Source organism: Drosophila persimilis, unplaced genomic scaffold, assembly GCF_003286085.1.
Source record: "Drosophila persimilis strain 14011-0111.01,24,50 unplaced genomic scaffold, DperRS2 tig00000732-arrow-arrow-pilon, whole genome shotgun sequence".
Taxonomy (NCBI): domain Eukaryota; kingdom Metazoa; phylum Arthropoda; class Insecta; order Diptera; family Drosophilidae; genus Drosophila; species Drosophila persimilis.
Genome location: NW_020825345.1, coordinates 1,347,940 through 1,365,583, shown reverse-complemented (window position 1 = coordinate 1,365,583; position 17,644 = coordinate 1,347,940). Strand labels below are relative to the sequence as shown.

The following is a 17,644-nucleotide window of genomic DNA, read 5'->3' as shown; positions in this document are numbered from 1 at the left end:
GTATTTTTTTTTCGATTTATTTGTTGGGACACAAGAAACGACTTTATCATTGGTCCTTGAGAAGGACTACATCAAGGATATTTTTCCGATCACAGGAAGCCATCGCGTACAGACTAAACACGTATGGCTGGGGATATCAAAGTCCTTATGTAAGGATCAATGATATTTTTCTGATTAGAGGAAGCCGTGGCACGCTCTGGTCGGCCCACAATTTATGTAAAAAAGATAAAATACTGGGTAAAAGTCCATGATAAGGACTCCATCAAGGATAAGTATATTTTTGCGATTACTGGAAGGCATGGCATGCCCTGATCGGCCCACAAGGAGCAGAAAAAAATAGACATACATATATAAGACTAGGGAAAATATCCTTGATCCTTTGTCATTGATAAGGACTCCATCAAATCAGGGATATTTTACCGATCGCAGGTGACCTAGGCCCGCCCCGATCGGACAAGAAATGGCGGAGTTATGCCATACTTACCAAATTACAACAACATCCAGGTACTACTACAACAGCCACCCACCCTCAATCTTCTTTTTTTCATGTGGAAAATTTGTATTTTGTTGTAAACAAGTTTACTGTTACCTTTCGTGGCAACTTAATCTAGTTTTACATTTAAGGGGAAAAACAATTCATGCAAATACTGGTTTGTTCTGCATGCTATATCTCGGCTATTGATGGGCCGATCTGGGCGCGGCATGTCTCTTCGTGATCGGGAGAGTCCTGCCAACCGATTGGCATCAGAAAAAAGGACATCGAGCTCATCACGATTTTCGCAAAAAATCATGACGATCTGGCCCTATTTCCCTGAGATATAGCCTTCCGAAGAAGTGGATTTTCATTTCATGCAAATACTGGTTTATTCTGCAGGCTATATCTCGACAATTTATGGGCCGATCTGGGCGCGGCATGTCTTTTCGTGATCGGGAGAGTCCTGCCAACCGATTGGCATCAGAAAAAAGGACATCGAGCTCATCACGATTTTCGCAAAAAATCATGATGGTTACATCATTGAATTTGTCAAAAATCGGCCTCATTTTCTTAGCCGAGATTTTGATGCCGACCGATAGGCTGGATCCTCGCGATCCTGAGAGAGTGGGTCCTTCGCCGATCTGGCCCTATTTGCCTGAGATATAGCCTTCCGAAGAAGTGGATTTGCATTTCATGCAAATACTGGTTTGTTCTGCAGGCTATATCTCGGCTACACAGTGGCCGATCTGGGCGCGGCATGTCTTTTCGTGAGCGGGAGAGTCCTGCCAACCGATTGGCATCAGAAAAAAGGACATCGAGCTCATCACGATTTTCGCAAAAAATCATGATGGTTACATCATTGAATTTGTCAAAAATCGGCCTCATTTTCTTAGCCGAGATTTTGATGCCGACCGATAGGCTGGATCCCTAGGATCCTGGGAGAGTAGGTCCTTCGCCGATCTGGCCGTATTTGCCTGAGATATAGCCTTCCGAAGAAGTGGATTTGCATTTCATGCAAATACTGGTTTGTTCTGCAGGCTATATCTCGACTATTGATGGGCCGATCTGGGCGCGGCATGTCTCTTCGTGATCGGGAGAGTCCTGCCAACCGATTGGCAACAGAAAAAAGGACATCGAGCTCATCACGATTTTCGCAAAAAATCATGATGGTTACATCATTGAATTTTTCAAAAATCGGCCTCATTTTCTTAGCCGAGATTTTGATGCCGACCGATAGGCTGGATCCTCGCGATCCTGAGAGAGTGGGTCCTTCGCCGATCTGGCCCTATTTGCCTGAGATATAGCCTTCCGAAGAAGTGGATTTGCATTTCATGCAAATACTGGTTTGTTCTGCAGGCTATATCTCGACTATTGATGGGCCGATCTTGGCGCGGCATGTCTCTTCGTGATCGGGAGAGTCCTGCCAACCGATTGGCAACAGAAAAAAGGACATCGAGCTCATCACGATTTTCGCAAAAAATCATGATGGTTACATCATTGAATTTGTCAAAAATCGGCCTCATTTTCTTAGCCGAGATTTTGATGCCGACCGATAGGCTGGATCCTCGCGATCCTGAGAGAGTGGGTCCTTCGCCGATCTGGCCCTATTTGCCTGAGATATAGCCTTCCGAAGAAGTGGATTTGCATTTCATGCAAATACTGGTTTGTTCTGCAGGCTATATCTCGACTATTGATGGGCCGATCTTGGCGCGGCATGTCTCTTCGTGATCGGGAGAGTCCTGCCAACCGATTGGCATCAGAAAAAAGGACATCGAGCTCATCACGATTTTCGGAAAAAATCATGATGGTTACATCATTGAATTTGTCAAAAATCGGCCTCATTTTCTTAGCCGAGATTTTGATGCCGACCGATAGGCTGGATCCTCGCGATCCTGAGAGAGTGGGTCCCTCGCCGATCTGGCCCTATTTGCCTGAGATATAGCCTTCCGAAGAAGTGGATTTGCATTTCATGCAAATACTGGTTTGTTCTGCAGGCTATATCTCGACTATTGATGGGCCGATCTGGGCGCGGCATGTCTCTTCGTGATCGGGAGAGTCCTGCCAACCGATTGGCAACAGAAAAAAGGACATCGAGCTCATCACGATTTTCGCAAAAAATCATGATGGTTACATCATTGAATTTGTCAAAAATCGGCCCCATTTTCTTAGCCGAGATTTTGATGCCGACCGATAGGCTGGATCCTCGCGATCCTGAGAGAGTGGGTCCTTCGCCGATCTGGCCCTATTTGCCTGAGATATAGCCTTCCGAAGAAGTGGATTTGCATTTCATGCAAATACTGGTTTGTTCTGCAGGCTATATCTCGGCTACACAGTGGCCGATCTGGGCGCGGCATGTCTTTTCGTGAGCGGGAGAGTCCTGCCAACCGATTGGCATCAGAAAAAAGGACATCGAGCTCATCACGATTTTCGCAAAAAATCATGATGGTTACATCATTGAATTTGTCAAAAATCGGCCTCATTTTCGTGGTCGAGATTTTGATGCCGACCGACAGGCTGGATCCCTAGGATCCTGGGAGAGTAGGTCCTTCGCCGATCTGGCCGTATTTGCCTGAGATATAGCCTTCCGAAGAAGTGGATTTGCATTTCATGCAAATACTGGTTTGTTCTGCAGGCTATATCTCGGCTACACAGTGGCCGATCTGGGCGCGGCATGTCTTTTCGTGAGCGGGAGAGTCCTGCCAACCGATTGGCATCAGAAAAAAGGACATCGAGCTCATCACGATTTTCGCAAAAAATCATGATGGTTACATCATTGAATTTGTCAAAAATCGGCCTCATTTTCTTAGCCGAGATTTTGATGCCGACCGATAGGCTGGATCCTCGCGATCCTGAGAGAGTGGGTCCCTCGCCGATCTGGCCCTATTTGCCTGAGATATAGCCTTCCGAAGAAGTGGATTTGCATTTCATGCAAATACTGGTTTGTTCTGCAGGCTATATCTCGACTATTGATGGGCCGATCTTGGCGCGGCATGTCTCTTCGTGATCGGGAGAGTCCTGCCAACCGATTGGCATCAGAAAAAAGGACATCGAGCTCATCACGATTTTCGCAAAAAATCATGATGGTTACATCATTGAATTTGTCAAAAATCGGCCTCATTTTCGTGGTCGAGATTTTGATGCCGACCGATAGGCTGGATCCTCGCGATCCTGAGAGAGTGGGTCCTTCGCCGATCTGGCCCTATTTGCCTGAGATATAGCCTTCCGAAGAAGTGGATTTGCATTTCATGCAAATACTGGTTTGTTCTGCAGGCTATATCTCGACTATTGATGGGCCGATCTTGGCGCGGCATGTCTCTTCGTGATCGGGAGAGTCCTGCCAACCGATTGGCATCAGAAAAAAGGACATCGAGCTCATCACGATTTTCGCAAAAAATCATGATGGTTACATCATTGAATTTGTCAAAAATCGGCCTCATTTTCTTAGCCGAGATTTTGATGCCGACCGACAGGCTGGATCCTCGCGATCCTGAGAGAGTGGGTCCCTCGCCGATCTGGCCCTATTTGCCTGAGATATAGCCTTCCGAAGAAGTGGATTTGCATTTCATGCAAATACTGGTTTGTTCTGCAGGCTATATCTCGACTATTGATGGGCCGATCTGGGCGCGGCATGTCTTTTCGTGAGCGGGAGAGTCCTGCCAACCGATTGGCATCAGAAAAAAGGACATCGAGCTCATCACGATTTTCGCAAAAAATCATGATGGTTACATCATTGAATTTGTCAAAAATCGGCCTCATTTTCTTAGCCGAGATTTTGATGCCGACCGATAGGCTGGATCCTCGCGATCCTGAGAGAGTGGGTCCCTCGCCGATCTGGCCCTATTTGCCTGAGATATAGCCTTCCGAAGAAGTGGATTTGCATTTCATGCAAATACTGGTTTGTTCTGCAGGCTATATCTCGGCTACACAGTGGCCGATCTGGGCGCGGCATGTCTTTTCGTGAGCGGGAGAGTCCTGCCAACCGATTGGCATCAGAAAAAAGGACATCGAGCTCATCACGATTTTCGCAAAAAATCATGATGGTTACATCATTGAATTTGTCAAAAATCGGCCTCATTTTCTTAGCCGAGATTTTGATGCCGACCGACAGGCTGGATCCTCGCGATCCTGAGAGAGTGGGTCCCTCGCCGATCTGGCCCTATTTGCCTGAGATATAGCCTTCCGAAGAAGTGGATTTGCATTTCATGCAAATACTGGTTTGTTCTGCAGGCTATATCTCGGCTACACAGTGGCCGATCTGGGCGCGGCATGTCTTTTCGTGAGCGGGAGAGTCCTGCCAACCGATTGGCATCAGAAAAAAGGACATCGAGCTCATCACGATTTTCGCAAAAAATCATGATGGTTACATCATTGAATTTGTCAAAAATCGGCCTCATTTTCTTAGCCGAGATTTTGATGCCGACCGATAGGCTGGATCCTCGCGATCCTGAGAGAGTGGGTCCCTCGCCGATCTGGCCCTATTTGCCTGAGATATAGCCTTCCGAAGAAGTGGATTTGCATTTCATGCAAATACTGGTTTGTTCTGCAGGCTATATCTCGACTATTGATGGGCCGATCTTGGCGCGGCATGTCTCTTCGTGATCGGGAGAGTCCTGCCAACCGATTGGCATCAGAAAAAAGGACATCGAGCTCATCACGATTTTCGCAAAAAATCATGATGGTTACATCATTGAATTTGTCAAAAATCGGCCTCATTTTCTTAGCCGAGATTTTGATGCCGACCGATAGGCTGGATCCTCGCGATCCTGAGAGAGTGGGTCCCTCGCCGATCTGGCCCTATTTGCCTGAGATATAGCCTTCCGAAGAAGTGGATTTGCATTTCATGCAAATACTGGTTTGTTCTGCAGGCTATATCTCGACTATTGATGGGCCGATCTTGGCGCGGCATGTCTCTTCGTGATCGGGAGAGTCCTGCCAACCGATTGGCATCAGAAAAAAGGACATCGAGCTCATCACGATTTTCGCAAAAAATCATGATGGTTACATCATTGAATTTGTCAAAAATCGGCCTCATTTTCTTAGCCGAGATTTTGATGCCGACCGATAGGCTGGATCCTCGCGATCCTGAGAGAGTGGGTCCTTCGCCGATCTGGCCCTATTTGCCTGAGATATAGCCTTCCGAAGAAGTGGATTTGCATTTCATGCAAATACTGGTTTGTTCTGCAGGCTATATCTCGACTATTGATGGGCCGATCTTGGCGCGGCATGTCTCTTCGTGATCGGGAGAGTCCTGCCAACCGATTGGCATCAGAAAAAAGGACATCGAGCTCATCACGATTTTCGCAAAAAATCATGATGGTTACATCATTGAATTTGTCAAAAATCGGCCTCATTTTCTTAGCCGAGATTTTGATGCCGACCGACAGGCTGGATCCTCGCGATCCTGAGAGAGTGGGTCCCTCGCCGATCTGGCCCTATTTGCCTGAGATATAGCCTTCCGAAGAAGTGGATTTGCATTTCATGCAAATACTGGTTTGTTCTGCAGGCTATATCTCGGCTACACAGTGGCCGATCTGGGCGCGGCATGTCTTTTCGTGAGCGGGAGAGTCCTGCCAACCGATTGGCATCAGAAAAAAGGACATCGAGCTCATCACGATTTTCGCAAAAAATCATGATGGTTACATCATTGAATTTGTCAAAAATCGGCCTCATTTTCGTGGTCGAGATTTTGATGCCGACCGACAGGCTGGATCCCTAGGATCCTGGGAGAGTGGGTCCTTCGCCGATCTGGCCCTATTTGCCTGAGATATAGCCCTCGGAAGAAGTGGATTTGCATTTCATTTCATGCAAATACTGGTTTGTTCTACAGGCTATATCTCGGCTACACAGTGGCCGATCTGGGCGCGGCATGTCTTTTCGTGAGCGGGAGAGTCCTGCCAACCGATTGGCATCAGAAAAAAGGACATCGAGCTCATCACGATTTTCGCAAAAAATCATGATGGTTACATCATTGAATTTGTCAAAAATCGGCCTCATTTTCTTAGCCGAGATTTTGATGCCGACCGATAGGCTGGATCCCTAGGATCCTGGGAGAGTAGGTCCTTCGCCGATCTGGCCGTATTTGCCTGAGATATAGCCTTCCGAAGAAGTGGATTTGCATTTCATGCAAATACTGGTTTGTTCTGCAGGCTATATCTCGACTATTGATGGGCCGATCTGGGCGCGGCATGTCTCTTCGTGATCGGGAGAGTCCTGCCAACCGATTGGCAACAGAAAAAAGGACATCGAGCTCATCACGATTTTCGCAAAAAATCATGATGGTTACATCATTGAATTTGTCAAAAATCGGCCTCATTTTCGTGGTCGAGATTTTGATGCCGACCGACAGGCTGGATCCCTAGGATCCTGGGAGAGTAGGTCCTTCGCCGATCTGGCCGTATTTGCCTGAGATATAGCCTTCCGAAGAAGTGGATTTGCATTTCATGCAAATACTGGTTTGTTCTGCAGGCTATATCTCGGCTACACAGTGGCCGATCTGGGCGCGGCATGTCTTTTCGTGAGCGGGAGAGTCCTGCCAACCGATTGGCATCAGAAAAAAGGACATCGAGCTCATCACGATTTTCGCAAAAAATCATGATGGTTACATCATTGAATTTGTCAAAAATCGGCCTCATTTTCGTGGTCGAGATTTTGATGCCGACCGACAGGCTGGATCCCTAGGATCCTGGGAGAGTAGGTCCTTCGCCGATCTGGCCGTATTTGCCTGAGATATAGCCTTCCGAAGAAGTGGATTTGCATTTCATGCAAATACTGGTTTGTTCTACAGGCTATATCTCGGCTACACAGTGGCCGATCTGGGCGCGGCATGTCTTTTCGTGAGCGGGAGAGTCCTGCCAACCGATTGGCATCAGAAAAAAGGACATCGAGCTCATCACGATTTTCGCAAAAAATCATGATGGTTCATCATTGAATTTGTCAAAAATCGGCCTCATTTTCGTGGTCGAGATTTTGATGCCGACCGACAGGCTGGATCCCTAGGATCCTGAGAGAGTGGGTCCTTCGCCGATCTGGCCCTATTTGCCTGAGATATAGCCCTCGGAAGAAGTGGATTTGCATTTCATTTCATGCAAATACTGGTTTGTTCTGCAGGCTATATCTCGGCTACACAGCGGCCGATCTGGGCGTGGCATGTCTCTTCGTGATCGGGAGAGTCCTGCCAACCGATTGGCATCAGAAAAAAGGACATCGAGCTCATCACGATTTTCGCAAAAAATCATGATGGTTACATCATTGAATTTGTCAAAAATCGGCCTCATTTTCGTGGTCGAGATTTTGATGCCGACCGATAGGCTGGATCCTCGCGATCCTGAGAGAGTGGGTCCTTCGCCGATCTGGCCCTATTTGCCTGAGATATAGCCTTCCGAAGAAGTGGATTTGCATTTCATGCAAATACTGGTTTGTTCTGCAGGCTATATCTCGACTATTGATGGGCCGATCTGGGCGCGGCATGTCTTTTCGATCCTGAGAGAGTGGGTCCCTCGCCGATCTGGCCCTATTTCCCTGAGATATAGCCTTCCGAAGAAGTGGATTTGCATTTCATGCAAATACTGGTTTGTTCTGCAGGCTATATCTCGGCTACACAGTGGCCGATCTGGGCGCGGCATGTCTTTTCGTGAGCGGGAGAGTCCTGCCAACCGATTGGCATCAGAAAAAAGGACATCGAGCTCATCACGATTTTCGCAAAAAATCATGATGGTTACATCATTGAATTTGTCAAAAATCGGCCTCATTTTCGTGGTCGAGATTTTGATGCCGACCGATAGGCTGGATCCTCGCGATCCTGAGAGAGTGGGTCCCCCGCCGATCTGGCCCTATTTGCCTGAGATATAGCCTTCCGAAGAAGTGGATTTGCATTTCATGCAAATACTGGTTTGTTCTGCAGGCTATATCTCGACTATTGATGGGCCGATCTGGGCGCGGCATGTCTCTTCGTGATCGGGAGAGTCCTGCCAACCGATTGGCAACAGAAAAAAGGACATCGAGCTCATCACGATTTTCGCAAAAAATCATGATGGTTACATCATTGAATTTGTCAAAAATCGGCCTCATTTTCTTAGCCGAGATTTTGATGCCGACCGATAGGCTGGATCCTCGCGATCCTGAGAGAGTGGGTCCTTCGCCGATCTGGCCCTATTTGCCTGAGATATAGCCTTCCGAAGAAGTGGATTTGCATTTCATGCAAATACTGGTTTGTTCTGCAGGCTATATCTCGACTATTGATGGGCCGATCTGGGCGCGGCATGTCTCTTCGTGATCGGGAGAGTCCTGCCAACCGATTGGCAACAGAAAAAAGGACATCGAGCTCATCACGATTTTCGCAAAAAATCATGATGGTTACATCATTGAATTTGTCAAAAATCGGCCTCATTTTCGTGGTCGAGATTTTGATGCCGACCGACAGGCTGGATCCTCGCGATCCTGAGAGAGTGGGTCCCTCGCCGATCTGGCCCTATTTGCCTGAGATATAGCCTTCCGAAGAAGTGGATTTGCATTTCATGCAAATACTGGTTTGTTCTGCAGGCTATATCTCGGCTACACAGTGGCCGATCTGGGCGCGGCATGTCTTTTCGTGATCGGGAGAGTCCTGCCAACCGATTGGCAACAGAAAAAAGGACATCGAGCTCATCACGATTTTCGCAAAAAATCATGATGGTTACATCATTGAATTTGTCAAAAATCGGCCTCATTTTCGTGGTCGAGATTTTGATGCCGACCGACAGGCTGGATCCCTAGGATCCTGAGAGAGTGGGTCCTTCGCCGGTCTGGCCGTATTTGCCTGAGATATAGCCTTCCGAAGAAGTGGATTTGCATTTCATGCAAATACTGGTTTGTTCTGCAGGCTATATCTCGACTATTGATGGGCCGATCTGGGCGCGGCATGTATCTTCGTGATCGGGAGAGTCCTACCAACCGATTGGCATCAGAAAAAAGGACATCGAGCTCATCACGATTTTCGCAAAAAATCATGATGGTTACATCATTGAATTTGTCAAAAATCGGCCTCATTTTCTTAGCCGAGATTTTGATGCCGACCGATAGGCTGGATCCTCGCGATCCTGAGAGAGTGGGTCCTTCGCCGATCTGGCCCTATTTGCCTGAGATATAGCCTTCCGAAGAAGTGGATTTGCATTTCATGCAAATACTGGTTTGTTCTGCAGGCTATATCTCGACTATTGATGGGCCGATCTGGGCGCGGCATGTCTCTTCGTGATCGGGAGAGTCCTGCCAACCGATTGGCATCAGAAAAAAGGACATCGAGCTCATCACGATTTTCGCAAAAAATCATGATGGTTACATCATTGAATTTGTCAAAAATCGGCCTCATTTTCGTGGTCGAGATTTTGATGCCGACCGATAGGCTGGATCCTCGCGATCCTGAGAGAGTGGGTCCCTCGCCGATCTGGCCCTATTTGCCTGAGATATAGCCTTCCGAAGAAGTGGATTTGCATTTCATGCAAATACTGGTTTGTTCTGCAGGCTATATCTCGGCTACACAGTGGCCGATCTGGGCGCGGCATGTCTTTTCGTGAGCGGGAGAGTCCTGCCAACCGATTGGCATCAGAAAAAAGGACATCGAGCTCATCACGATTTTCGCAAAAAATCATGATGGTTACATCATTGAATTTGTCAAAAATCGGCCTCATTTTCGTGGTCGAGATTTTGATGCCGACCGACGGGCTGGATCCCTAGGATCCTGGGAGAGTAGGTCCTTCGCCGATCTGGCCGTATTTGCCTGAGATATAGCCTTCCGAAGAAGTGGATTTGCATTTCATGCAAATACTGGTTTGTTCTGCAGGCTATATCTCGACTATTGATGGGCCGATCTGGGCGCGGCATGTCTCTTCGTGATCGGGAGAGTCCTGCCAACCGATTGGCATCAGAAAAAAGGACATCGAGCTCATCACGATTTTCGCAAAAAATCATGATGGTTACATCATTGAATTTGTCAAAAATCGGCCTCATTTTCGTGGTCGAGATTTTGATGCCGACCGACAGGCTGGATCCCTAGGATCCTGGGAGAGTGGGTCCTTCGCCGATCTGGCCGTATTGGCCTGAGATATAGCCTTCCGAAGAAGAGGATTTGCATTTCATTTCATGCAAATACTGGTTTGTTCTGCAGGCTATATCTCGGCTACACAGCGGCCGATCTGGGCGTGGCATGTCTCTTCGTGATCGGGAGAGTCCTGCCAACCGATTGGCATCAGAAAAAAGGACATCGAGCTCATCACGATTTTCGCAAAAAATCATGATGGTTACATCATTGAATTTGTCAAAAATCGGCCTCATTTTCGTAGCCGAGATTTTGATGCCGACCGATAGGCTGGATCCTCGCGATCCTGAGAGAGTGGGTCCTTCGCCGATCTGGCCCTATTTGCCTGAGATATAGCCTTCCGAAGGCTATATTGCCCATTAATAAATACTTACCTTACTTTCCTCCGCCATTTCTGGTCCGATCATTGCGTGCAGCGCCTAATTGTAATAGAGAGAACATCGCTGATCTTACGGGGGCATCAAGGACAATAAGGATATTGCCTGCTTAGCGTTTTATCGCGAAAACTACATTTGTCATCCGATCTGGACGTGCCACGCCTCCTGGTAATGGGAAGAATGCCCCAGAGGTTTGAAACCCAGATTGACAGTAAGAACGATAAGGATACTGCATTGTAAACGCTAATTTTTATTCGATCTTCAATGAAATAGCTATAGCTTCTCCATTCCTCGTACGATCTGGGCGTGTCACGCCTCATAGTACTCAGGGGAATGCCCAAAATTTCGGCATAAGGATATTGTCTTTTGAACGTTAGATAATTGGTCAGCGCAAAAGCATGCCTCATATTGTTAGAAAATGTTAGCCAGCCCAAAAGTACTCTATTTTTGTAATTTGTATAGGACAAATCTCCTTTATCGACTGGAATACATTTGATCTTGGAGAGGGACCAATTGATTCTGAACCTTGCTGATACAGAGAAAAATGTAGCTGGCTATCCAGGATGCATATCCCAGATTTTCAACTAACGGATAGTAAGAATATCCTTTTGTATTTTCTGACCGTCAAAACCCTGATGCCTGAAGCAGGACAAACGAGGATAGAGTTGGTTTTAGATCTATGTACTTTTTTATAATTTATCTTAAACTATTTTCTATGCCTATACTGTAAATTTTGGGAAAATCCGTGAAATTTCTGCGTCTTAAATGCAAGTTCTAGTGAATTAAATATTGTTAAACTTAGAATCCAACGCAATCTTCTGGTTCGATGTTTAAGATTCAGCTTGGATTTCGCGGACCAGTCGAGCGACGAGTTCACAGCACGCCTTTTGTCTGTTCTTGGCGACGGACATGACCTCTTCGTGGGTAGCCTCCTCGTCCTTCATGTCGCTGTACTCGGTGGAGCACTTGTTAGTGATCAGGCTGAAAGCGAACACCTTCATGTCGCAGTGCCGGGCAGTGATGACCTCGTGCACCGTGGACATACCCACAGCGTCGACGCCCATCATGCGGAGCGCCTTCAGCTCGGCAATGGTCTCGTAGGTGGGTCCGCCGAGGCAGGAGTACACGCCCACATGCATGTTCGACTCGATTCCCATGGATTTGCCGATCTCGAGGGCCTTGTTGATAAGGTCCTTGTTGTAAGAGTTGACAAGGGCTGGAAAGCGTGGCCCGAAGCGAGGATCGTTGGGTCCCTGCAGCGGAGAATTACCGGCAAAGCCCAGCATGTTGACGTGGTCATGCATAAGCATGATGTCACCCACCGCATACTTGGGGTTGATACCGCCAGCCGCATTGGTGGCGAACAGGTACTCCACTCCGCACAGCTTCATCACGCGCACCGGCATGGAGCACTTGGCCAGGGGATAGCCCTCGTAGAAGTGGAACCGTCCCTGCATGGCCATCACAATGGCGCCCTCCAGATGGCCGACGACCAGCTTGCCGGCATGACCCTCCACCGTTGACACCGGGAAGTTGGGGATCTTCTCGTACTCGAAGATCTTGGCATCCGTTATGATGTCGGCTAGCGAGCCGAGTCCCGACCCGCAAATGATGCCGATCTTGGGCCGCATGCCAGCGCCCTTCACAATGAAGTCGGCGATTTCCTGGATAACCTCATATGGATACCTGTCAAGAGTCGTAGGGATGTGGGGATTAGTGAATGGCTAATGAATGGAGTATTACAGACACAATTATGAGGATAAAGTTCTGACAAAGTAACAACTTTATCGATTAGAGAGAAATGAATGAGTACATGGTAGAGAGAGGCAGCTCCTCTGCTCGCCTCGACAATAGACAATGGACTGGGGAAAGATAGAGGTATCTTCCTCCCAGAGAGTACAGATGAATCGAATTATTATCGGAACAGATATTAATTATGCGAGACATTGACTTTTAATCAGTTTGATGATGCGAGAACACAACAAAGACTCGAAATGTGGAGCCAGAGACGGCACAATGAATACTTTAGGTAGAGAATTTGGACTACAAACGTGTCTTCGTTGAGCACCCGCAAAGCCCTCAGCTCTTCGGGCGTAAGAGAACATTGGATTTTTCCATTATTGCTGCAATTTTGAAAAGAGAACGATGCATTTCATTGTTTTGTTAAGATGCCAAAAGTTTTATAATACAATACAATACAATACATATGCATAAGTACATTTATAAAGCTGAAAACGAATGTCAACAGATCGGTAAGATAAGAACAAACCCACCCTCTCCACCCCCCAGTGAAGCTTATCAATATTCCTCCAGGTGTTTTTCCCAAGAAATTATAAGATTGTGACGAATATTTATCTTAATTGCCGAGTAATTATCGGGTGAGCTGGAACCCACAATTAAAATTGATTGCTGCAATAATTAACTTGGTTTTCTCGAGGTTAAGCGCGTCCGAACTTGATCTCAATAAGTGATGGAGGGACTCATTCCGGCTAAGATGTTCCTGCCAGAACTGAACCCGTAACCCCCCACGTGTTGTCACCGCCGGCGTTTCATCATACTTCATATGTTTTCCCACTGATAAGCCGCGGATGATGATGCCATTATCAATATTATATTACAGGGGGAGAAAACAAAAACAAGCCATCAAATGTAAGCATTAAGTGCGTCATTAAAATTGCAAAAACAGGCAACGCACCGCACAGAAGTTTGCATAACTTGAACACTAATTAAACGTTGATTTTGGGACGAGTATAATCCCGATACTCATTAATAAAATTTACTTTTATGGAAATTTGATCAGAACACGCGACTCGCCGCTAGTTTCGAAAACTTTTCGCCGCTTCATCCATATTCAGCAGTCGAGTGTTTCGAAACTAGTTTCAAAATTAATCAACAAACATGTTCGGGGGCCTGAAGGTGGAGTTCCCCTCTGTATTGAACAATTTGCCAATTGCTGATATCTGTTGCCTTGAAACTAAGAGCAGATTATGGCAGGCAGGCTGGCGCAGTCCTATGTCAAGTTCAGGGAACACACCCGCTTTTAACAGCCAATCAGCGATTGCTGTTTCAATTGTTAACTGGGCCAAAAGGCTTGCATAAGCAGCCGGCAATCGCGATTGTTTATCAGTAAGTGGCGCTGGTCGTGTTGTTGGAACGGGAAGGGTCTGGTCTGGTCTGGTCTGGTCTTGTCTGGACAGCCCATCGATAGACAAGACCACACCGCTGTGGTCCGCGCTGTCGCCGGAGCCTAATCGTATGCAGATTGAAGATGTTTCGAATGAGGTTTTAATGACTTGCCCACGACCGGCAAATCACGCTGATAAGCCCCCACCAGGGGCCAAGCTACTGGAATACTGAAATGTCTTAATTTATACTCAAAAACGAAAAGCAGCGCCGCGATCTTGATATCAGCGGCAAGATCAAGGACAGTGCCTTCCTATGTGGCATTTGAATATGATTTGCTAAACTTAAATAACTTACGACGGTATAAAGATCGGACTTACAGCTGACTTTCCGGCGTGGCCAAAATGGGAATGATTTGTTTGGGCAAGAGGGATGCGGACTTATCACCGGCCTTCCCTTTTGGGTTCGAACAGCAATCTTTAGAACACATTTTGCAAGCAGTAATGTACGAGCAGTAGAGCTAGACCGAAATGTAGTTTTGAATCTGAGCAACAACTGGATGAAGTAAGTATATGTCAAAGCCTACTAGACTAGTAGCCTTCTCGATAGAAAGCGCCTTTTGTGACCCAAGATTGGTTGTGGAGGTGTGCAGATTTGTGGCAAACTTACAGCAGACTCTGCGGCGTGGGTATCACCTTCTCGGCAACAGCGGCGCCCTTGCCCTTCTTTTCTGTGCACGTATTGCCACCTTTTTGGGAGCCACCTGGTCCTCCGCAACAGTCCCGCGAACACATTCTGCTTGTGCGTAAGTGTATTAAACCAAAAGCCAGAAGATTAGAACCAAACAAATTTTGGGGAGAATTTTTTCGAATTTTGTGTGATATTCTAAGCCGAAACGTGTGCTTGAGGCAACTGATATTTAGGAATAGTAGAGACATAAAACCAAGAGAAATTAATAGCAGAGCCTACTCAGGCAAACAGGGGTTAGCTGAGAACCCAAAGGCATATCGATTTGGGCCGTAAAAGCAGGTCACAGACAAGTTCAAAGCACAGGGAAGGTGGCCAGGTGCAAACCAGAGAGGTGGAGGAGGAGGTGCAGGTGCAGGAGATGGAGACGGAGAAGTACTAGTGGGCTAACGGGCTAAGAAAGTGGTCTGGTCTGCCAGTGGCCCGGTGGCCCCAGAAAGCATTAAGCGCTAGCTACGCAATGTGCCGACAATTATTGGAACTTTCAATTATAGTTGATTGAACTTAACGAGTTGGTGGCGTGAGTGATGGCTCACGAACCATCTTTCGCCTGGACTCGACTCCAGAGGAATGCCGTCTGCGAGTACTTACGTTTGGTTCTCCTGCGCTAAGTCGTCGGCCTGCCTGTCGCCGTTGCCGTTGCCGTTGCTGCTGCTGCCATTGCAGTGGCCGTTCCGATGGTTGCCATTGCTGGTGGCCATATCGCCTTTGGCATTGTACCCCGTCATTGTGTGGATGTGAAGGCTTTTGTGTCTGCTGCAATTATATAAGTCTGCCCGCCTGTTGACCTTCCGTCCGATCTGCTGTTGCTCCGGTTGCTGCTTCTACTGGTTATGTAAATATTTCGCGTTGCAAATTAATTTCAAATCGGACGGCGGCTGTGTTTGGTTTTCTTTCAAAAACAAAAATTCCAAACTAATTTAAAAATCAGGAACTGGAATCTGTTTTGTAGTCTCGTTACGCTCCACAAGCTGAAAGTTAAGTGTGTGTGGTATTTTCGCGGTCCCGAATCGGTTATCGGCTATTGTTGACTGCTCAAGCGGTGATTCTTGAATGAACGGTTCACCGGACCGAAGGGGCTCTTATAAACGAGGCGGGACACGAAGCCGAAACCGAACCGAAGCGCAAGCGTCTCTGCCAACGTCTTCATAGAACCCTCCATAGCTTGAGCGGCAGATGATATTGCTGCTGCTGATGCTGCGCAGTCGCTGTTGCTGCTTGATTGTTCAGCATTTAATTTATATATACTATTGTATTGTACTGTATTGTATGGCCGGAATTGTGGCTTTGCTTTTAACTAAATTGAATTGAGCGAATTGAAAGATTTCATCAAACTACGGGCAACGAAGCCAAGAAAGAATAACACTTCTAGTGTTTAATGTATGATTAGGTGGGTTTGTTTACTGATGGTTCCGCAATAGCCACACAGACGATAAGAATCTGGGCTGTTTGCCATTGAGTCATCGATATTGCCATACGTTTCTGCAGTCAATGGCCGAGTCATGTCGGAAGTAAATGCAACTCTCCGACCTAAAAGAAAAGGGATTCACACGTTTAAGAGGGACTTCGAAGAGATAGAAACAGAAGTCATTCAAACCAAAAGCCATGCCACAGCTCCAGCCCCAGCCCCAGCCCCAATTCACTTTGATCTTTTGATCTTCAAACATAATAATAATCATGATGAAGTTATTTTTAAACATAATATTCGAAACATGCCACTGGCCGAGAGCAATATCAATTTTTATTTGCCTGCTTAACCTTTTGCAACGCTTATCATTTAGACAGACGGAAAGTTTTCCTAGATCATCAGTTTCTAGGGCTGCTGCCCGACACCCCCAGACAAGCGAAAGCGCATTCTGTAATACAGAATGCAATTTGAATCACCCAGCAACGGCCACGGCAATGGCAACTAGCAACCAGCAACTACAACCCAGTCATCTAACAGATAACAAATCAATCCCAGGAAACTATAGCCCTTGAGGCACCTCAACAATGATTGTCGCCGACAATTCTGTTTCCTACACAAATGGTGCCAAAACCAGCTCTATTTCTCTCCCCATTGATTGCTATTCGAGCATCAGTGATAAGAAAGAAGCATTATTGTGTTATCGCTTCGTGTGGGGTACGGTAGCGTGTTGTTGTGATCTAAGCCACAGTGCCAGTGACCCCCCAGGCATTGCCTTACACCGACAGAGATGGCTCTTAATTCAGTAAACAACTTTATGGGCTTTACGAGTGTAAAAATCGCGCGCCGAATGCAATCATTATCAGATTGAAAATGCAAAATAATGCTCGTATTTTGACTGGGCTGATCAGCAGACGCTTACATAAGCCCCTGACCAGCCAAACGGTTTGAATGTATCTCAAACAAAAAAAAAAAAAAAAAAAAAACTCAGTCTCTGACGTGCTATGGCCCAAACAGACCCTTCGAAAGCAATCTAGTTGTTCCGAAACAGCCCTTCGGCTGCCAAGTCATGTTATTGAAAATATATATTCCATTTTCGCTGAATTTTGCTTACGTCAAAAGTGGACAATTTAATCATTTAAAAGATTACTTTAAAAGAAAAAAAAAAACGAGAGTCGAGCCTTAAACACTCTTTCTTTTAAAAACATTTTTGAGCACCTCTCTTGATTTTCTCTCTTAAAAACAACACACTTCGGGAAACACTTAAACATTGACCTCTGCACAACACGATGCAGATGCAGGCCACGAAAGAGATTTGGAAAATTCCATGATGATAAGAAAAACCAAAACTCCAATGAAAATATGTCCCATTCATGTTTCTGTGGAAGATTCCGCTGTAGATGCATCCGTATCTGCATCTGTTGGTGGCATCTTTCGCTGCAGCTATA

General features: G+C 46.6%; 1 protein-coding gene across 1 annotated transcript; it reads right to left on the bottom strand.

Annotated features, from left to right (window-relative positions):
• Positions 1 to 11,751: 11,751 nt before the first annotated feature.
• LOC6601182 (purine nucleoside phosphorylase) lies at positions 11,752 to 15,846 on the bottom strand. Its single transcript, XM_026992410.1, has 3 exons — positions 15,383 to 15,846; positions 12,973 to 13,044; positions 11,752 to 12,607 (listed from the first exon to the last, which is right to left on the bottom strand). Exons 1-3 carry the CDS (start codon positions 15,517 to 15,519, stop codon positions 11,752 to 11,754), a joined length of 1,065 nt encoding a protein of 354 aa, XP_026848211.1. The 5' UTR covers positions 15,520 to 15,846.
• Between the last annotated feature and the right edge of the window lie 1,798 nt (positions 15,847 to 17,644).